Source organism: Aulonocara stuartgranti (assembly GCF_965226115.1).
Source record: "Aulonocara stuartgranti genome assembly, chromosome: 1".
Lineage (NCBI taxonomy): Eukaryota > Metazoa > Chordata > Actinopteri > Cichliformes > Cichlidae > Aulonocara > Aulonocara stuartgranti.
The window spans coordinates 16,235,254-16,258,549 of NC_138939.1; the positions used below are offsets into that span (position 1 = coordinate 16,235,254).

At 39.8% G+C, this 23,296-nt stretch overlaps 1 protein-coding gene across 1 annotated transcript in view; it reads left to right on the forward strand.

The window, feature by feature from the left end:
- Positions 1-23,296, forward strand: part of LOC309707078 (CUB and sushi domain-containing protein 1-like) — a 451,615-nt gene that overhangs the window by 365,835 nt on the left and 62,484 nt on the right. Inside the window, exons 31-42 of the mRNA XM_082534186.1 lie at positions 16-203; positions 1,664-1,858; positions 12,540-12,656; positions 12,792-12,905; positions 14,671-14,766; positions 14,911-15,114; positions 16,049-16,173; positions 16,285-16,381; positions 17,247-17,351; positions 21,841-21,959; positions 22,275-22,344; positions 22,889-23,005. Of these exons, the coding sequence (XP_082390312.1) occupies positions 16-203; positions 1,664-1,858; positions 12,540-12,656; positions 12,792-12,905; positions 14,671-14,766; positions 14,911-15,114; positions 16,049-16,173; positions 16,285-16,381; positions 17,247-17,351; positions 21,841-21,959; positions 22,275-22,344; positions 22,889-23,005 (1,547 nt within the window). The remainder of the gene's footprint in view (positions 1-15; positions 204-1,663; positions 1,859-12,539; positions 12,657-12,791; positions 12,906-14,670; positions 14,767-14,910; positions 15,115-16,048; positions 16,174-16,284; positions 16,382-17,246; positions 17,352-21,840; positions 21,960-22,274; positions 22,345-22,888; positions 23,006-23,296) is intronic.

The following is a 23,296-nucleotide window of genomic DNA, read 5'->3' on the forward strand; positions in this document are numbered from 1 at the left end:
TTTTTTTATACCCAGTTTTAACATGGAGCCAAGTTACGACTTCCTGCACATCTATGAGGGTGAAGACTCTAATGGGCCTCTACTAGCAAGTCTCCAAGGCAACCAGGCCCCAGAGCGGATAGAGAGCAGTGATAACAGTCTCTTCCTTGCATTCAGATCGGATGCCTCGCTGGGCATGTCTGGATTCGCCATCGAATATAGAGGTAATTAAACCAAAAAACTTTTGGCTTGACATGTCCAGGTGTACTTTACATTTGGCAACATTAAATAGATTTAAACAGCTTATGATTAATTCTTTAGTGATTACAACTGTTTGAAACTATCCCATTACTGAATTATTACGTAATTATCAGCAATAAAAGAAATGTTGTGGTGATGGTAGAAGTACTGATTTTAGTAAAAGTGATACATATTAGTGGTATACAGGATAGTGTTAGTAACAGTAGTGTGCAAGCAGCAGGAGCATAGTTTTGAGTGTAATAGTAGAAATAGTAAATACAACTCGTATCAATAACATTCACTTTCAAAATAGCATCTCAGTATAGGCCTAATGAGGTTGAAAAGAACAAGGCAAATCAATGTAGGTTTCTAGCAAATAAAAGGTATTTTATGACTGTTTCTGCACATTGAAATGCAAAACGGTGAATGTAAAAACGATAATGTGCTTGCATTGGGTGTAATGATTAAAAAGTCGATGCAGGATTGTTTAGTGTGCAGACTGGATCAAATTTAATCTGCCTATTCTTATTAATCCCTTCATACAGGAGAAGTTTTTGTGGTTTGTTTTATTTTTTGTTTTTGTTTATCAGCCGAACACGGTGCTCCTTGCCAGCCGATGAGTTGTTTACTTCAAGTGATTGTGACTTATCCTGGTTTGGCTTGACTAGGGGTGATTTAACGCTTATAGTCAATACAGTACTTAGTTGTTCAGCTGAGTAGAGACTAGATCTGCTCTGGCAAATTTTATAAATCCCCTTTTCTTCTTGATTCCTTTATCCTATTTATGTCTAGTTTTTAAAAAGACCATCACCTATTCTGTTGTTGGTCTCATCACACTACCTTACACTTCTGTACTTTTGTCATTATTCACTACCTTTCATCTGCCATCTTTCTAATTAAAATCCAGCCTTAATGATCTCTCTGTTTCACTTCTATCTTGCCCTCCACCCTTCTCTGTCATCCTGCCCATTTCCTTTCTCAGGCATAATATCTCATTCTTATTGGCTGATCACAGAAACGCAAACAAGCTGGTCCAGCTCCAAGTCATAAAGATCCAAGACACTGTTTGACCACTATTTGTCTTTTACTACTTTATCGCCATCTCATTCTTCTTCTTGTTTGCTCTTTTTGTTTTGTTTTGTTGGGGGTTATTTGCCCTTTTATATGGGAGGACATATTGTAATTCGAAATGCTGGACTATAAAGATTTATGCATATTGTAGAAATGTACAGCTCTGAAACTTTATTTACATTCTAATAGAAAATTGATTAATGTATTTCCTAACAGTATCATAATTCTCATTGTTACACTGCCTTTTCTGTACCGCAGGTTGTTGTACTGTTATAAGTTTGCAAAAAAAATCTAAGAAAGTAAATACAATTTTTATTTTGTAATAAAAACTATTAGGCTACTCTACTCATACAGACACTTTCCCTCTCAACAGAAAAACCAAGGGAAGCCTGTTTTGATCCCGGTAATGTTATGAATGCCAGTCGGACAGGGTACGACTATAAATTGGGATCTCAGGTCTCCTACAGCTGTCACCATGGCTACACAATAGCAGGTGAAGATACCATCACCTGTGTCATGGGTCCAGATGGAAAGCCAGTGTGGAACAAGGCACTGCCATCATGTAAAGGTAGGAGTGACGCATCAGGAAATACAACCTTGTGCGTATTGCTGTACCATAATATTATTGTTACAGTGAATATTTATTAGAAATCTGGTAACTCAGAGGTGAAACTGCACACTGTGTTCTCTGTTTGATTCCAAATTGGGACCTTGCTTTTCCACTCTCTCTATTTTTCCCCTGTTTATTTAAATAACATGAACTTTATGAAGATTTTCTCTGTATTATCTAAATTTCATATGAATCTTGGTCATTGTTATACACTATCTAGTAGCAACACTGTAGGTTGTATATCTCGCTTTAGCCATCGAGCTTCCTTCCTGAAGAATGATAGGTCCAGTCTTTCAAAATCATAGACTTTATTTGGACAACTCCACCATATATATTTGGCAACTCACTCCATTGTTTTGTAATGTTTGAATCATGCTTTTTATTCAGTGCCAACTAGCTAACATATTTTAACTGCCTCTCCAGAGAAACTTTTGTTCTGTGGAGGACTGGACTTTAACACCACTGTCTTGGATTGGATTGCAGCTTGTGATTTTAGGACTTATTGTACTCTGAAGGTCTTCTGAGCTTAGGGGGAAGGGAACTAGTTTGTGAACAGAACAGAATAAGGCTTGCAGTCTGAAACCTTGTTAAAGACGGTGGAATGAAAGTCTGTCCTTGGGACAAGGGACACTGGCAGCTGATTATATTGCTTCATTATTTATTTACAGGACCAACCACATTCAAAAAACCCCAATCCCCCACTTCCCATTCCCAGATCTGGATTTAAGTGTAGTTGTTGTCTTTACGTGTGTGTGTGTGTGTGTGTGTGTGTGTGTGTGTGTGTGTGTGTGTGTGTTATCAAAGCAGTCAGGGATTGGGGACTGAGCTGTCTGTGTGATTGACAGCTCAGAGAAGCAATGAAACGACACCTGCCAGAGTGCCATTCATGGTGTATATGGGTTTGTGTATGTGAGAGAGGCATATCTGACTAATGCCATGTGGGTAAAAAATTCAGATAAGCCACAGAGCAAGGAGATAAGAATTAAAAATGGTTATGGGCACATAGACATAAAGCACATATTCCTACTTTGAAAAGTCTCCTGTGAAAGCTCTGTTTAATAATGTCTGGGAGACAGTCACAGGCATTCAGGGGTGTGAGAGAATAAGAATGGGATAATTGCACTCATAGTAGGTATTTGAGAAAAGCAAAAAAAAAAAAAAAAAAAAAAAGAGCAAGAATAAGAGGTTATCAAGTCATTTTATTTCATCCTCTCCTTCATCGACTTTATTTCAAGGTAATAATGCCACTTAGCAGATTTAGCAGACCAACCCCAACCTTTTGCCCAGGTATTGTTACACAGGTTAATGTTTTACTATACAGTAAGACCATAATTTAATCAATAAAATAAAAAATAAAATAGTCTATCTGGTAACTAAGTTACTTATACACACACACACACACAAGCACACACACAAAGTGTGCAACATATACACATGTGTATATACACATATACATATACACATGTATTTACATATATACACATATACATGTGTATATGTTTTCTTTTACTTTTACCTTTTAACTTTATTATTGTTAACTAGGGCTGCCACGATTAGTCGACTAGTCACGATTACGTCGACTATCAAAATCGTCGACGACTAATTTAATAGTCGATGCGTCGTTTGAAGCTTTGTAAGATCCCAACAGACGCAGGAATAATAGCAGGATTTAAGAGTGTAATAATGGACTGAAACAGAAGATGGCAGCACTGCATGTACAAGGATGCCAGCTGCCGTTAAACCCCGAAGCTATTTAGTTTTAATATTACTCTTATTATTCTTTCTGGGTCACAAAATAAACGTTTAACATATTTTCAGGTGAGAATGTAGCTGTGTAAACCTCAAATATCTGCTCAGTTTATCAAGACACCACATATTTTCAAAAGCGCTCCGACGTTTTCGGAGACACCTGTTACCCACCAGCTCGATAGCTAGCTGGGGATGAAGGCACACTAGAACCGGTGAGAACACCGGACTCCCGGCAAATCGTTTTCAAACCCACCGCCGTCTTTTGCTACTCAGGTTAAACATGATATATAAGTCACTTAGATAACTTAAAAATGTTATTGTTTGGCTTTTTTCAGTATTTTATTTGTTCCTGAGTAAATCAGTTTGGCTGAAATTAAAGTTATAGTTTTTACACAGCTGAATAAACGTCAAGCAGACAACTGATTATCAGAAGTGTGAGATGCTGGAGAATATACTCCAGTGTCCTGTTATATTTTAGATAGCAAGGAGCAGATGGCCGAGTTTATTAAACTTCACCGAAACAATCTGCAAATTTCATTTAAATCCAATAAACTATCATCTTGTCTTTATTTTTAGTTAGCACATACCTTAAACACTTAAAGCTGTAAGCTAATGACAGTTATATAAGAGCAGATGCATGCTGGTGCAATAAGCTGTACGTTTTACGTCCAATGGATGCATGATCCGATTAGTCGACTAATCGCAAAAATAATCGGTGACTAGTCGACTATCAAAATAATCGTTTGTGGCAGCCCTATTGTTAACACTATTTCAGTAATATCAGGCCTGCTCTCTGGATGAGAGTTTCCTAAATGCAAGTCAGTTTAGTTCCTGCCCTTTCAGTGATCCCAATAAATGGTTAGATCTCCTGAGATTGTCATTACCTACATTATAAACAATTCATATAGTCAAAGCAGAACGATTTGACTAAATCCCACTCTGCAGTCTTTCGCCTTTGCTCCCTCAGCTCTGATTGCACATTGAATTTTCTCACCGCATAGTTAGGGAAGTTGCTCTGTCTCTCTGTCTGTCTCTCTATCTTTGGGCAGCTCCTGGGGCTTTTAGACCAAACTCATTAGACAGGGTGAGACCTCTTTAAATAATACATCTCCACTTACACTCCCTCCGTCTCCTTTTTTCTCCCTTTCATCCCCCTCACTCATCTCCCTTCTACTCCTTTCCTTTGCTTTTTTCTCTGTAACTACTTCTCACTCTCCCCTGTATCTCTCTTCAAGATTTTTTCATCCTCTGTCTTTCTTATTTTACTTTCCTCCTACCTCCTCTGTCTGTGTCTGATTTGCTCTGTATGTTTCTCTCACAATTTCTCTCTAGCTCTCTTGCCTCTTCTTGCCTTCTCTCTCTCTCACACATGCACGCACGCACACACTCTTAGACACACATACAAACACCTCCCATCTCAAACCGCTCTTTTATTGGTTTCCATGGTAACTAAGAGCTGGTGCGAGAAAGAAGGAATTCTCCGTGACTGTTGATAGGGTTGTGTGTAAGACCACATGTGTGTATGTGTGTTTATGTGAGAGAAGAGACACAGAGGTAAAGTGATAGAGTGACATAGCTATAATAGAGTGCCGCCTAGAGGCAGTTTCCTTACAAACGCACACAGCATGAACGAACACATGGGTACACACATACCCCAAAAAATCGTACCACGCGTGCATATAGAGTGGTAGAAAAAGTAAGCGATCCCTGCAGAATTATGCATAAGAAGCACTGATCATAGAGGAGACAAACAAAGTCCATACTAAGTACATTATTCAATGTTGACATTCAGGCAAGAAATAGTCATTCAAATGAAATCAATAAAAGGTATTTAGATTCAAGGTAGAAAAGCTGGAAGTTACATTACTCATCAGCAGATGAGTTATATTTTTGTGCTCCAAAAATGTATTACCAAATATCAGAACTTTTCAGTGACAACTTTTCTTGACTATAAGCCAAGGTTGAATTATTTAGAAAAAACAAAGTGCAAAACTCTCTACAGTGTAAAAGCAGCACTGCATGCCATTATGTAAACTTGTAAAAGAATCACTGTGGCGAAATGCTTTTATCAAAATAAGTTACGGGATAGTGTGAGGGTGACTGTCAACCAGTGGAAGCTCAGTTAAAGCTTAGAAAATCTAAGAACTAAGTCTTTTACTGAATTATTTTAATCAAAGGATATTTGGTATTGAAGTGACCCAGATCTAAATCGAATAGAAATGCATCATAACCTCTTAGAGCCATTCGCACCCAGCAGGTTATAAATATGGCTCTTATGAAGCAGTTCTGGGAGAAAGAAGGATCCAAAATTCCTTCTGAACTTTTTCCGAGTGCTATCTGTAAACACAGTTAATGTGTTGTGTCTGCAGAAGAAGGAAGAAGGACAATTAAAAGCCTTACAGAGAGCTAATAGGGCATAATGCTTCCTGTTCCTGGCGAGCTTTTAATTTAAAACATCTGGAGGAAATATTGAGTTTATGGTCAGTGTCAATACTTAAAGAACTAAATATTACCTAATATATTGTAGACAAGAACTGACTGGAATGAAAAGGTGAATGAAAGCAGCATATCTCTTGACAAGTATGAAAAGACTAAAATTGTTATACTGGTGGAATGAGTGCTGTAGCATGGTGCATTATACCGAATTTGCCAAGTGAGCACCGGTAATTTCACGCTTTCTCGGTGGATTCTGCCCATGTTAATTCACGCTCGCATTTGCTGCCAGTGCTGCTGGTGTTCAGGGCACATGCTTGTTGACTTGATCCAGAGAACATATTGCGAGTAGCAGGTATAAGTCTAAAAGGACTTTTCATGTTGGCTTTTTGGATCTTAGTATGTTTTTTATGTCTGCAACTTCAAGGTGAAAATGATAAATCCGGATCCGAGGTAGTACAGGGAATACAGAGAAAGTCTTATATTGTATTAATCATTCCGTTTCTATAAAAAGGGTTATAGACTTACATATACTTTACTACTTTCATTTTACTGCTACTTTCTATGAGAAAAAATGTCATTAGATAAAGACATTTGAAATGTGCAAGACATGCAAAGCAAATGGCATAACCATTTTTTTCCTGAAGTTTTCATGGATTTCATTCTCATTGTGCTTCATAGTATAAATAATGGATTCTGTTGTGTATATGTTGTGCTCAAGAACTGTGGTTATTACGCTGTTGACAAATGAATCCTTTTCTTGAAATGTTGAAGTGACAGCAGCGGCTGTGTTTATGGTTCCAAAAAACACTTACTGGATGAACTGCAACCCAACTTTAAAAGTTTAGGACATTTCAAAACTCTTTCCTGTACTCCTGCTGCCACCATGAGCCCTGCTGTGCCTGTATGTGTGTGTTTGTGTGTCTTTATATTTGTATGAGAGAAAAGGGAAAATGAGACGCAGAAAGTACTACAAGAGTGTTGTGTGTGTGTGTGTGTGTGTGTGTTGATGATCAAAGCTCGTAGATGTGTGAGAGAAAGAGAGTGACTTGCATAGCATCTTTTGCATTTATTTGTGTGTGTGTGTGTGAGAGAGAGAGAGAGACAGAGGGTGTGAATGATCAAAGCGCATGTGTGTGTGTGTGTGAAGGCTTTTGATAAGGCTGACACCTGAGCCTAGAGCAGCACCACTGGGAGATTGTGGGTAGATCAAGACAAGACCTCTAGACCTGAGGGTTTGAATGCTACAGCACAACAAAAATCAATCCAGAAAGTATCAATCAATAGAAGAAAGAAAAGAGCATGATTACTATGATGCTTTAGGAAACAGGAAGAAAGTAGAGAGGGATATGAGTGGGGAGGAGGTGGAGGATGAGTAGGTGGGAGTACAGCAACTGTCTAGCAAAGAAGTAGAAACCAAGTTTTGTTGTATTTATTTTCTTAGGATGTAAATCAGTTTTACCGAGTGAGTCTTAATGTCCACACATGGACTCAAAGACTATGACATATGTTGCAGATAAGTCCTTGAGGGCTCAAGGCTGTACTAATGAGAAATCGGAAAGTGCTTCAGGGCTCTCTGGTGGAATTTTTGAGCCCACAGTTTTCGCAAGACTGAAATGCTGAAATCTTTGCTTGAGGGAATTATCCTCAAGGGGCTGTTGAAGTGGATGTTCAAAATCATCCAAAAGGGGAAAGAAAAATAACATTAGAGGGGCTACCAACTAACAACGTTTAGGCTAACATGATACTGTGTTTTAAATTACTATCAGACAGTTTTATGAAACCACATATGAACCCACACCCTTAGTGTCACTTCTTAGTTTCACAGATGGACCTCTAACCCAGGCAGTATATTAATTCACAGAGTGCTGGCCCAGTTCTCAGGCTGTCCTTATAACCTTTGCACTCCCATGCTCTCACACTTTCAACAAGCACGGAGGTGACGCTAATTATAGTCCACTAGGGATCACAGCTGATATTGTGGGTGCACATTGGGACTAAGCCAAAGTGATACACACCATAGCAAGACGAGAAGAGCAGAGGCCGGACAAGGTGAGAAGGGAAGGGATAAGACTTACATGGTGAGTGTGTGCGTGTGCCGGGGAAGGTGACACTGACAGATTTGCTAGTTGCTGCTGTTTTTTTTGTGCACACACATGCACGCACACATTCAGAGACACTTACACAAATGTCAATGACCTCTGCTGACCTAACCTGCAATATAAATGTCTGCACACCCACATGCTGTTCTCGCAAAAGGTTTGCAGCTCCCTTGGGGGTGCAAAAAGATGGAACAAGCTACTGTTAGGTGTGTTTCTTGTGGGTCATGCATTGGTGGTATGGATTAATAGGCTATTTTTGAAACTGCACTACACTAATACAGGAGATCCCACACTGTGCTCTTGCACAGCACCACATAAATTCAGCCACTAAAGTTTTTATCCCGCTGTGTTGTTGTCAAGAGGAACTAACTACTTTGAAGAGGGTGCACCAGAACTTTGGTCTCACTTATGAAAGAACATGTGGCTCTTTGTTATAGCCCTCTCCTGAATTGTTTTTAATGTGATATATAGCCACCAAGTGTTGCTGCTGCATCACACTTAATGCTTCATAGTGCCATGGGATGTGTTGTTTATGGGTAAATGCGTGAGGCTTTTTTTCCCAAAGAATCCACAGTGTCGTTGATTGTTTTTTACTCCGTTAAGTGGAGACATCACTTTTTAAAAAATATATGTATATTTTACCAATTTCCCACATTTAATGATGAGATGAAAAATGAGATTTCCTATATATTCCGCTCTGTCCTAAGTGAATATCATACATACACACTCTCATACACAAATGCACATGCCCAGATAGATATCAGAAGACGTTTACATTATATAACAAAGCCTTGGAGCCACAACGGCCCAAGTGATATTTGGGGACAACACAAGTTTTCTGCTAAACTAAACAACTTTGGAGCCAATTGCAGTCAGTTGGATTAAAAAAAAGAAGAAGAAGAAAAGAGAAAAAAAACGCAAGAGATTAGAGTAATGATATGCTTGCCAGCTTCTTTTGTAATGGGCAGTGCTCCCAGGAACAGGGAAAAAAATGAAAAAGAGACATGGCTAAAATCTGTACGCTTTATTGCAACATTATGTCCCTAAATAACTGAAGCAGCAAAGCGGATGAAACTGTTTGGCCACTAATGCCAAATGTTCCTTGAAATGTTGTTACCTTAGTTGTAGAGTAGCAGTGGAGCAGAAGAGGATGCTTTTATTTTCACGTGTATTACAGTATAGTGATATTTTTTCCCCTGCATATCCCAGCTTGTTAAGAGCCTCAGATTAAAGTCCAGGGTCAGCTATGATATGTTGCCCCTGGAGCAGATAGGCCTAAGGGCTTTTCTCACAGGCTCAGTGTAGGAGTTTGGAAGTGTTGGGGCTTTAAACCCTGACCTTCTAATCAGTAACCTAGAGCGTTAAAGTTACACTAATGCATTCAAGTTTTTTATCTTATTTTTCTTTGTATCTTAAAAACAGATTGAAGTGGAACAATGAGGCTACGCTGACCCTTGATGTTAAGGATATGTAAGGGCATTTGTTTCTGCAAGTTAGGGTACATTTTTTTTTATTTTGATATTTAGTTTTTTCAGATAATTGCTACTGATAGTCAACGTGTGCTTTTTCGATATGTTACTGATCACACTCGCACAGTGTCACTCCTGGAGACTGTCCAGAACAAACAGACTTTGATCTGTTGACCACTGAGCAGTTCCACAGTTCCACTGGGTGTTGAGGGCTTTGCTCAGTGATAGTAATGAGGGCGAGGTGAGTGTTTCCTTTTCACCTTATCCACGGGATTTTTTCCTGCCACTCTGGAGATTGAAAGAAAAGTACACTTGATAAGAAATAAAAAAATAAAAGAGCACCAAAATATAGACATTCCTGCACTTGGTTGCGAGTATAAACCTTCTAAACCTTTAAATGGCTCGCAACATTTAAACTTTGTGCACATTGTACGCATAAAAAATATGCGTACAATGTGCAATAGATGAGTACAACAACATGTCACTGAACAAAAACTCACTGTTCTGTACTCTAAATGATGGCTATGTTTATCTTTGTCTATATTTATTTATATTATATAAGGTCATGACACCGTGTGAGAATTTTATCCATTAAGCAGATTTCCAGTCTGTTATGGAACCAACACAAACAAGCAAACATCCTATAATGAATGGACAGTTTCCAGTTAACAGTATTTAAATGTGCTGTTAACTAATGAACCATCCTAAAATATGATTCTGTGAGCCAAGTAATGGCATAGCTCCACTGTAAGTCTTACCTAGCAGAATCTGAATGTACTCAGGGAGTAATTTATTTCATAGTGCCTAGGACTGCCTTTTATATACATTTTGGAACAGTGATTACTCTCAAGACTAGGGATGGGTATCGTTTAGGTTTTATCCGATACCGGTGCCAAATCGGTACTTTTGAAACGGTGCCGGTGCTCAAACGGTGCTCAAACCGGTGCTTAAAGAATGGAGAACACAAAATTGGTCCAAAAACCTCTCATGTTCAGCTGTTTTTTGTAAAAATATAACAATGTTAGCCTTTTCTGCAGCTATGGGGCATATATGGTATCACTCTTGGCTGGAAGCAGTGCTTAAACAATGGAAAAAACACAAACTTTGTCCTAAACCTCTCATGTTTAACTGTTTTCCACTTTTTCTTTGGTCATTTTAGCCTTTTTAGCCAGGGTGAAGGGAGTATCTGCCATCAAACAAGAAGACAGCAGCATGTAGCTATGATGATGTTTGCTAGTTCACCTTACATGCATTAATGTAATAACGTGGTTAGCCTACTCACGCAGAGAAGAACGGCTGCTGCTGCCATCATCATCCGTCATCATTTCTGCTACACTGGCAGGGCTAGGGGCCAGGACTCTCCTCTTCGTGTTTTTGGGGGATGTTGCATAACAGGCAACCCACCCGCAGTAGATGTGCTCGGTGTGAGGTCTCGCAGCAAGCTATCAAATACGGCGCATTTCTGGGCTTTTAAAAAAACGCTATGCGTCGCCAGGTGTTTCATCGGATTTGAGGTGTTACCTCCTTTGACAGTATCACAGTATCAGCTTAAAGCACTTGTTGCAGGCTGCTGAGTTTGCATATTTTGCTGTGAAGTACAGCCAGACTTTTAACCGCTTCGCCTTGGGCATTTTTAATCTGTAGCTCTGCTTTAACAGAACGTACGTACCTGGCCCCGCCTACTATCCTCGGAAACGTAAAATGATTGGCTAGAATCTAAAGTGTATCACAGCTCAGGAAAAAAAAGCACCGAAATAAAGCACCGAAATGTGCGCTGCTTTTCGGTCTGGTTACTACCGTTTATGTCAGAACCGGTGCCATCATGGCACCGGACACCGGTACCCATCCCTACTCAAGACAATAAGATTCAAAAACATTTATCACACTTGAATTGATAAATATTATGTAGTTCTGCATTACTCATACATTTACATGTTTGATCTAACGTCGTTGTAGAGGTTCTAGGAGTCTTAATCAACCTTGATTAAGACTCCTACTAAAATCATTTTACAAAGTAGCAGGTGGAGCTTATGCAGAAATATTATGGAGAGCATCGCAAACACATTTGTTTGGATATATAGTTAATACCAAATGTTAGCAGACTGCTGTGAGCCTGAAGGGCTCAACTTCATTAATGCAAGTGAGCAAGGGGTTACTGCTGCACTGATCAAATGTTCTGTGAGACAGGATTTCAGACCTGAATCATCGCTATGAATATGACCACCACCGTATCATATTACATACCAATGCCAAGTCCTGCATACTAAGTTGCATCTGTGTCTTTTTAACATCAAATTAATTAATATTGGGGACAGCATGTTGGTGTAGTACTTAGCACTGTCACCTTACAGCAAAAAGGCTCCCGGTTTAAACCTCTCAGTCAGATTCTGTGCCGAGTTTGTAAGTTCTCATGTGCCTCCGTGGACTTCCTCCTGCTCTTTGCATGTTAGTTTAGCGGGTGACTCTAGCTGTATGTCGTTGTCTGTTTCTCTGTGTTGACCTTGTGATTGATTGGTGACCTGTTTGGGCTAAACAACAGGTTGGATGAATAATTAGTATTGGGTTGGTATTCTACGTCCTTTCGGTATCTACTGTTCTTTAATAATACGGTTTTTATATGTCCAAGAACTGCAGCTACGTGCACACTTTTAATTGTGCAGTAGTATCTCCACAATTTGCAACAATCAAAATTTGTGTGCATCAGTGTGAGTTCATTTAATTTAGAATACCCTGGTTTTGTGTACTTTGGTATGCATATTTTCAAATAATGTGTTTATTTACTACTTTATAAAACATGTGGCTATTGTGCTGTAGTTGTAAAATATCTAAATAACATTCTAAAATCTATTAAATGAAAAGCTTCTAATAATCACCTTCTGTGCACAGCGCCATGCGGAGGACAGTACGGTGGATCTGAAGGGGTCGTTTTGTCTCCAAACTATCCTTTAAACTACACGACAAAACAGACTTGCTCCTATTACATCACAGTGTCGCCTCAGTTCGGTAAGTGCATAATTACAAAACTGCTTACAGTCAGTCTTGTAATCAAAGCACAGAAGACTTGTTCAAATTTTGAAATAATCATTTGTCCCAATTTGTTTTTATTTGTCTGTTTTTTTTTTGTTTTTTTTTGTCCAGTGGTGTTTGGTCAGTTTGCTGTCTTCCAAACAGCAATGAATGACTCAGTGGAACTGTTTGATGGACCCAATGACAACGCCCGATTGCTCAGCTCCCTGGCTGGTTCACATTCAGGTGAGTCTGTTGATCAACTCTAGTGCCAGAAACAGCCAGACGCAGCCTGAGGAATGCAGTTTTTATATTTTTTTTAATATTATATTGTCATCAAAGAAACTGTTATTTTATTGTTTTTTCACTTATATATGCATGATATTATACTTTTGAAAAGCTGCCCCACCTACAATTTTCCTTTTTTTCCTTTTTTTTGCACTGTTGAGCTGTTTTCGAAAGAGAAAAATAATGAAATCTTCTGTAAGAAAGCAGCTCTGGGGGGCTGTAGAACACAGCACCAGTGGTCGTTATCACAATTTATTTGACAGTGATGTATTTGGTGAAAATCCATTACGGGTTATCTTTACAAGAGGAAATCAGCAGTGGAAAGCGTCTCACTGGGGCCATACAACATACAGTAGCACTGATACTCCTTAACAGAATTCTCCATGGGTTTTCTTATCTTCCAACTTTGAGTCACCCCAGCTTGCCAATGTTTTGAGTCTTTACACAGTAATACAGATGGATGGAAATAGAAAGATATGACTAATTTGATCTAGATGAAAGGATATTAATAATAATTTGTTAAATAAATAAAAAAAAATATAATGATTAACATTGTTGCTGGTAAAGTGCGAAGGCATCGCCTCAGAGTTTAACTTTTGTGTGAATTTCGTGTGTTATGGCCTGGAGGCACGCTGCAGGGGAATCCCCTTAGAAGTGACGTTTAGTTCCTTTATGTCAAAATCATAACTTTCAGAATATTTTCTTTCTTGTGTTTATTCTTTTTCTCCCCCACTTTTGCTACCTCCTTTTGTTTGTAGAATTATAAGGGAAGAAAATGACTGTGTTTAGTAAACAATGTAACTACAACTACGAGTAAAGTTCCTTATAATAGTGGAGTGGTTTAAAGTTTGATAAAAAGACAAACGAGCTTACATTTTTGCTTTTTTGTGCTCATAGATCAGTGAGACTTATGTGTGTTGACTGGATGTAGCTGCCTTTTTTCTGATAAATACAACCCGTCTAATTTAATTGGTAATGGTATATATAGAATGAATGACTCATACCTTGAAGTTCATTTGGGTTTTTTGCGTTGAGGTTTTTTTTTTTTTTTTTTTTTTGGCTGAAAACGAATGAAACATACCACGCTTTACAAAATAATGTTATCCGCATCATTACCCGTTACTCACGCACGCATTCACATGTGCACACACGCACACACACGCATACACAAGAAAAAAGGGGGCAAACAGCTTTGTAGCACATTGTTCCACCTAACTGACTGATTTCCCTGACTCACAAACATATTAACTCACATACACACATACCAGACTTACACATACGCACACACATCCTGATCCCCGTGCTGCTAATGATGGTTCTAAATGTCAGCCACACCAGGCCATGTTTTACCCATTTATCACTGTTACTTCATTTGCCTGCGTATGTGTGTGCATATAAATCTCTGTTTGTGTATGCCTGCTGAGATGGTGTGTGCACGTGTGTGTGCGTCTTTGTTTTGCATTTTAATTCTTGTGAGGCACATATTTTACCAAAAAGCGAAAAAGAATGAAAAACCCTGCTTATTGCTGAGTTATGAATGGAAGCTGGTACTCTTAAATATATAGGCACTTAACATATACTTAAATGCACAGTGAATGTTTGTGGAACTGAGAGTCTGTATCTTTGTAGCACATGTAGGTTTAAAAAGGATCTGTATGTTGTTGCTGTTGTCTTCATTTTGAAATCATTGTGATGTATGTGTTTTGTTTTGTTTTTTTCTCAGGAGAGACGCTGCCATTGGCAACTTCCAATCAAATCATGCTCCGGTTCAATGCTAAAAGTGGCCAATCAGCTAGAGGCTTTCACTTTGTCTACCAAGGTAATTCTCTCTGTGTTTGACATGTGTTCACTTAAACACAATAACATATGTTCAATTCAAGATTAACTTCAAAGTCTCCCTGCTCATATGTTTATATCCCGTCTTTCCTCATCTTGAATCATGTCATTCCTCTCATTATTGTAGCTGTCCCTCGGACCAGTGACAGCCAGTGCAGTTCAGTACCTGAGCCTCGGTATGGCAGGCGGATTAGTTCAGAGTTCTCAGTGGGCTCTGTGGTTCGGTTTGAGTGCAATCCAGGATATCTATTAAAGGGATCCAATGCGATTTGGTGCCAGGCGGTACCAGGTGCCCTTGCGCAGTGGAACACAACAACACCAACTTGTATAGGTAAGACTAAAAATTGTCTTAAGCATCAATAAAGTCCCCAGTTGTTTATAATTTTGGATAACTGTGCAAAGGCCACACGTAGTTTGACTTTAACCATCAGACAGACTGACAGCAAAACAATATCTCTTTCAAATCAATGATCCAGTTTTATCTTCCAGTAAGAATGAGATCACATTTGAAACACAACAAAGGAGATAACAATAGATAACCAAAGGGAGATATATCTGTTTTCCCTGGCATGACTGTAAACATTGCCAACTGTCATTTTGAGAGCCAGGGTGAGAGTCATCAGTATGACTGCTTGATGTCACCCAGCAAGCAGGACCTTAGATCCCTGAACAGGTCTGTGCAGACTTGAGTATTATTAAGTATTAATGCAAAATCTGGATAAGCGAAAGACTGAAGGACTACCTGAAAAAAAAAACCAGAAAAAATTAATAAAACAACTTAACAGCTGTCCTCTGAAACAAACAGCAGCATTAAGCCTAAGCTCTTCACCATCAATGTCATACTCGTTGGCATGCAGTGCATTCTGGGATACTTCGCTGATGACATTTAAAATCCCCAGAGAGCACTGATGAAAACGCAGATGAAAAAAGGCCTTGAGTAATTAGTCCTTTCTGTGAAGCATCTTGTACTAGTTAATGAGAGTAATGATTGAAGTTTAATTCTAAAACTAAATGCATCCATGTGAACTCTAGGGTTCCTGTTGAGAGCTGTGTTTTTTGTAAAAAGCCTCAACTTTCACCTCAGTTTATGCCATAAAAGGTGTTTGTTTTCCTATTTTTCCTGTCTGGCTCGCTGTTGTTATAATTTGAAGACCATATTGTGTTTTTTTAGGAACGAAGAGCCATATTCCAATATCCTGCCCCATCTGTTGGCATTTAGTTATAATGTTTTGCCAAGAATTGTGGATTTTATGTCTTCATTCTAGTTCCCTGCAGTGGTAATTTGACTGAACGTCGCGGGACAATACTGTCTCCTGGCTATCCTGAACCCTACCCAAACAGTCTCAATTGTCTGTGGAGGATTCATGTCAGTGAAGGGGCTGGGATTCAGGTACAGATATATATACACTTAAATATAAATGCATAGTCTACTGGATATACACTAATTTTGGAGGAAGCTGTTGGCTGTTGTGTTCATTTATTATCATTGTTGGCTATTTAGATCCAAGTAATGACATTTGCTACTGAGCACAACTGGGACTCTCTGGAGATCTACGATGGAGGAGACATGACAGCTCCCAAATTAGGGTCATTTTCTGGTAAGACAGCATGCTCACACATGCACCTAAATGCATTAAGTTATGCACAGACACACATGCAAACAATGTCCTATGATGGATGAGAGATGACAGCTTCTAAACTATGGATACACACACACACAAACACACAAGATCTATGATGAATTAGATATGGCAGCTCTTAAACTATAGATACACACACATATGGCATACACCGGAGAGCTGTGATGGATGAGTTGTAATACCAAAAATATGATATATATCTTAAATAAAGAATAAATCTTTTTAAGACACAGAATTCTTCCAATTCTAAGCAGTCAGTAAGAAGAGTGTCACCATGAGACTGAAGGTGGAGGAAAAGGAAAATAAAAAAGGGATAGAAAGAAGACAGGCAGGGATAAAGAATGATCTAACCTTTTATGATTTCCCTGCAGAGTTTCCCCTGTGACCTGCCCCAAGCACATACCTGTCACACAGCTATCACACATAAAACATGTTGCCCATAGGGCAACGCACACACCCACCCACACACAACTGACTGCGCCCTTCTAAGGAAGGCACACCGGGGAGCTACCCACTATAACCACAGTGATCTGGTGTTGACCACTGAGCAGCTTCACTGGGCATATAAGGCCGCTTCACATAAGGACACTAAAATGCTAGCTATCCATGGAGGGTGAGGGGTTGTTCACCTTCTCTGCACATAATTTCCCAGCTGGTCCTGGGATTTAAATAAGACTTATAGTCTAAGTCTTGCTGAAAAAGAGGCACCATTACGTAGAAAGGGGTTCCTTCCTGTATATCTAATATTATATTCCTCAAACTTTAATGCTTTTTCTAATCATTCACCTGGTCTATGATATCTTTATTTTTTGTGTTTTTTCAGGGACAACAGCTCCTGCTCTCCTCAACTCAACATCCAATCAGCTCCTTCTTCACTTTCAAAGTGACATCAGTGTGGTGGCAGCAGGCTTTCACCTAGAATACAAAAGTAAGGGAACACTGTTAAGATTCATACTAGGATAGCACGATGCAATGCTAGATTCATTGGCTGGAAAGAACATACTCGTTGATGCACAAGAACCAAGAATTGAATCGATTTTGGGTCTCTTCTTTCAAGAATCTACAAATGCACACAGACAACAATACAGCCAGAACTTTAACATTAAATAGCAAGAGTCAGTGACCTGAACTGGTACTGCCTGAGAGCATGCACACATACTGAGACCCACACTGGAGCACACACGCAGAATGCTCACCTGGAGGGACTTAACAGAATCAAGTAGACTTAGACACACACTCACTTGCGTGCACATACACACACAAATATGTAGATGGACAAAGGTATAGACACAGATATTAACATCATGCTTTTACACACCCGTCAGAGCATGGTTGTGCTTTTTAGTCCTTTGTAGTTGTTTTAACTTAGAATCACTTCTAGATCAATGAACATGTCCCCTTTTGTAAATATGTATGGGGGTTTCAGTGTTTGTGTGAATACGTGCATTTCTCTGTGTGTGTAGCGAGTGCACATATTTGAGCCTCCGTTGTCTGTGTTTTGCTACGCTCTGAATTCCTTGTGATGGCATGTTGATGCACACAAACTAGCAAGATTGGTCACTTTTAGGGGTGCTATATTGCTTCTGTGTGTACACACACACACATCTTGCCTAGTGTGGTAGACCGCAGCCTCTATGGATCTTGTGCTCAGAGTTGTGTGCTGCCATGATTAGTGCCTCTGTGCTGTCTTTCAGTCCAGCTTTGTCCAGCCACTGGTAGAATTTCTGGATGTCAGCCACTTCATCTATCTGCTGGTGGTACATACCGTGCAGGGGCCTGTTCTTCCATGATGGTTCCTCCTCTTCCTCCTCTTTCTTGAGTTTCTGCTGCCTGAGGAATTCACTGAGCACGGAGTCGGTTGGAGCCATCCTCCTGATGTATTCATGGACGTTGGCTGTCTCATTCTGGACTGTGGTGCTGACACTCACCAGTCCCCGGCCTCCTTCGTTCCACTTAGCATATAGCTTCAGGGTGCTGGACTCGGGGTGAACCCCTCCATGCATGATCAGGAGCTTCCTGGTCTTGATGTCACTGGCTTCTATCGCCTTCTTTGGCCAGCTTATTACCCCAGCAGGGTACCTGATCACCAGCAGGGCGTAGGTGTTGATAGCCCGGATCTTGTTCTTACCGTTCAGCTGACTCCTCAGGACTTGCCTGACCCTCTGCAGCTACTTGGTGGTTGCAGCTTTCCTAGCAGCCTCTTCATGGTTCCAATTTGCCTGTGGGATCCCCAGGTGCTTGTAACTGTCCTCTATGTCTGCAATGTTGCCTTCTGTTAGCTCGGCCGCTATGATGCCTGACAGGAGCGTCCATGTGGTACTAAGGCAGGTTATTGGTCGGTAGTTAGATGGGAGCGGTCCCTTTGGGGGTCCTTGAAGATCAGGTCTGTCTGGCCTTCGGTTAGCCATTCCGGGTGTCTCTCGTCAACTAGCAGCTGGTTCATCTGTGCTGCCAGACACTCATGGAGTGCAGTCAGCTTCTTCAGCCAGTAGGTGTGAACCATGTCAGGGCCTGGTGCTGTCCAATTCTTCATACTGGAGACCCTTTCTTGGATGTCTCCCACTGTGATGGTTACTGGACTCTGTTCAGGGAGGTTGCTGTGGTCTGCTCTTAGATCCACTAGCCACTGAGCATTGTTGTTACGGGTCGTGTCCTTCTCCCATCAGGGAGAAGTATTGCTCCGTCTCCAGCCTTGGTGATGCTTTTCTCATATTGTTGCCCTGCCACTGAGAGTACACCTTGGCTCATTCTGTGGAGAACAACTGGTTCATTCTCCTGCCTTCTATCTCTCTGTTGTACATCTTCAATCAGCTGGCCAAGGCTGTGAGTCTTTGCTTAGCAGTTTCCAAGGCTTCGGGTATGGACCTTAATCTCTGCATCTTTTCAACTTGGCTGTTAATAATGGATACACAGAGATTGTTGAGGCGTGGCTCAGGGGAGGGTAGAGAAGGAAAAGGGAGGAGTAAGACGATAAATGATAGGTAAGGTTAGAATGAAAGGCTAAGGGAAAAAAGTGAAGGACACAAATCTTCACTGTTGTCCATATTCTTATGACCATGTGTCCTTGTAGCATTTCTGTCTTCTCAAGTAATGTTTTCAAATATATGCCAAATACCAACACAGTACATGATATTTAATTTTGTTTACTGGAAAGAAATCTTTTTGTTCTTTTCATGGAACCCAGTTCCTTCCCAGAGCACCTTAAAAAATATCTTGCAGGTTTCACACTAGAGTTTTACTTATCTTAAAATGATTGTCAGCTCTTCATTATGTAGCAGACGTTTGCCTTCCAGAGAGGTTCTGTACAGGAGACCCCAACACAAAGTAGGCTTTTAACTTTTTTATTAAACAAAGTTTTCCGGAGATGAGTCAACTTACCTGTTCAAAAGGTGATCAGAATAGATGCATCAAAATTATTATTTGACCACGGTTGATACTTCGATTTGATCCTTCTTTTAAACACTATTTTTTTAAAAAACTTGCAAGACATTAAAAGACTAAACTCTTACTGATGATTTCAACTTTATGATCTTCAAATTCACAATCAAAACTCAAATGATAGAACTATTTCTGCAACAATATCTCTTATTCGCCCATCTTTCACTGCACCAGGTTACTTTAAATACTTTAAATGGATGTATCTGGATGGGTAAAGTTGCTGACATCTTAGCACTCTCCCCTTTTGTCCAAATATGATCACCTCTGTGTGTGTACAACATGATGACAGTCATAGCACCTCAATCAACACCTCACAACCTTCACAAACACTGTTATGGAAGCTATCTTTTGCATATTTTCCATGTATTTACTCTGGGTTTTCTATAGGAAGAAAGATATCAAACATTCATGCGTAAAAAAATGTCAGTGTGGGAGTGTGTATAAGTGGGCAGAAAACATCTCCTGAAGACGTGAATTTTGTAATTATATTTTCATAATTTTAGGCAGACTAGAGGGTGTTTCATCTGAAGGGCAGAAAGAGGGATCTTTTTCCCTTGCCTGTCCTCACATAAACTGGAACAAAAGTATTGTAAATCCAGTCAGTTAGACTTAAATGCTGACACTGTCTAGTCGTAGTCTAGTGGCCCTAGTGGAGTGGTTTGTGGTGCTGTCAGCATTTCACAGGGCATTACTGCTCCCTCATTCCCGGGGAAAAACAGTGCGCTCGCACACAGAGAGAGAAAGATGGTCAGCCAAATGGAATACTTTCATTGATCAGTTGTCATGACAGCCCGCTGATTCTCTGCATAATAATACACTGTGTGTGTGTGTATGCGTGTGTGTAGAGTCTCCCGCAGCTTTTTCACTTTTGGTCCATCTAAAAAAAAAAAAAAGAAGTACCCTTCAGTCCTTCAAGCACTTTTTCATGTACAAGTCGCCCATGCGCACACACTCAGTGAATCTCGGCCACCTGGATGCGTGTGCATGTATGTGTGTGTATGTGTGTGTAAGCTCAGTGGGCTTGCAACGTTTTGCTGGTAGGAAGGTAGATAATGAACCAAGAAGTCCACACACACACACACACACACACACACACACACACACACACACACACACACACACACACACGCACACATACAAACATTCACCCCTCTGTCTCCTCTTCTTTTGCTCTCTATCCCTCTCCCACCCCTTTGTTGCCATGGTAACCGCTCTGGGGCAGGCTCCTGCGGAAGTTTCCTCAAATGTCTGCACTGACACACACGCACACACACGCACACACACACACAGATACACTCCTACCGATGCTATTTGATAAGGGCCTGCTGCTGTCAAACTTATTAAGGATGTGTTTAACCTTTATTGTGTTGGGAATACATAACCAAAAGTCATTGTGTTACCTTCACATATTTTTAAGCACGTCTCAGAAGCTGCTGTCGACATCGAAAAAGTTCAGGCTTTATCATTGTACTAGCTGTCAATTCTAAAATGAGCTTTTGTGTATGACAAAAAGACATTAGAGCTTTTGTGACTTAATCTTGTGAATTATATATCCATCAAATTAATCTCTATAATTATAAAAAGCCAACCTGCTCAGACACACTATTTTGGGGTAAACAAACAACTTATAAACTTGGGTAAACTTGTGTGTTTGTTGTGATGTTGTTTTATAATCAGTTTGTTCATGTCAAGATAAAGGTCACATACAGGTGAATGAGGAAGACAGGAAAGGCTTCCTGGAGATACTGCAGTTGAAGCTTAGCAGAGAGCACAGGGAAAATAAAACGATTTTAGTTGGCCATAAGATGAACGACTATAAGGACAAACATTGATTTTCCATGTCTGCGTAAAACTTTTAGAACTGATGACAACATCACTTTTACATTTTATTTCTGTGTGCTCAAGTCCAAAACACATGAATGGACCCAGAGAGCGAGAAGACGAAATAACAGTTTTGTTCATTTCATTGATTGTTACAGCGGTTGGACTTACCACTTGTCCAGAACCAATGATCCCAGCTAATGGAATTAAAACTGGAGACAGATATATGGTCAATGAGGTGGTGGCATTCAGTTGTGAACCTGGTTACACTCTGCAGGTAATGAACACACTCACACAAACTGACCATTAGACAAATGTTCAAAAATATTTTTACCCTGGTGTCATATAGTAGGTCATGGGTTCTCATGTATTTATTTAGGAGTATTAAAACATTAGATGCTTATTAAATATGAATTTTCCGGTTTTGAAAAATGCGATTGTTATGCCTTTGCTTCCACTTCCTTTAAAAAAAACTTTTTTTTTCTTTTTACAAAAAAAGGAAAAAGAATACAGTTACCTGGTGAAGATATATCAGCATTCCTTACACTTACATATTTTTTAACAAGTTTAACCACTGTGTGATTACTTTCAGGGTCACTCTCACATTTCCTGCATGCCCGGGACAGTGCGTCGATGGAACTACCCACCCCCTCTATGCATAGGTAACGCGCTCAAATGCAAATACACTGCACCACTGGCTAAATTGTGTTACGAGTGAGCGATTCAGTTTGGAAGAAAATATGTCCTACTGGTGTATCAAAGTGACATAAGTACTCAGGCACACTGGATATGTTTACTTATGTGTGTGTGTGTATGTGTGTGTGTGTTATTTGTACCCTTTATGCAATAGTGTTGTGTAACCTTGATGTTTGCATGGAGACTTAAATAATTCAGTCCTTGGTAAAAGATCTCAGAAGCCAGTTCCAGTTAAACTCGACTTGACATGTCAGGACCAGCTTTCCAGACCTGCTTTACCTATTTCTGTAAGAGATATTTGCATCAACCCTTTTATGTCCAAAAATGTCTATAGAAAAGGATGCCATAACAAGGCTCTTACTTAAAAAGATATGTATTATTCACCACTGCGGCTGATGAATTTACAGAATTTTGTGAACAACACATCACTTGAACTTCACTGTCGAAGCATTGATCCTTAAACTACGTTGTTCAGTGTTAACAGTGTGTTTGTTTTCCCTGTGGTTTCAGCTCGTTGTGGTGGGGTGCTGACTGAAATGAGTGGTGTCATCCTTAGTCCAGGTTTCCCTGGCAACTACCCCGGCAACCTGGACTGCACCTGGCAAATCACCCTGCCAACTGGATATGGTAAGTAGTATGGATGTAAGAGCATTCCTAAAAAATAGGTGTCACTTTCAGTACATCTGCTGGCTAAGTTGTTTGTAGCACAGAATATGCAGCAGATTTATATCTATATATTTGTTTGCTATGTGCTGGTAAATACAGGAACTGGAAATTTTAGGGGGACGTAGTATTTATTATTTTGTGTGTATGATATACATTTGCAAAAAGTGTAATAGATTATGTAAATAAAAAAAAGAAAACCTGGGCAATAAATGTACAGTTGTATTTTTGATGCAAGTTATTATGTACAAAAAA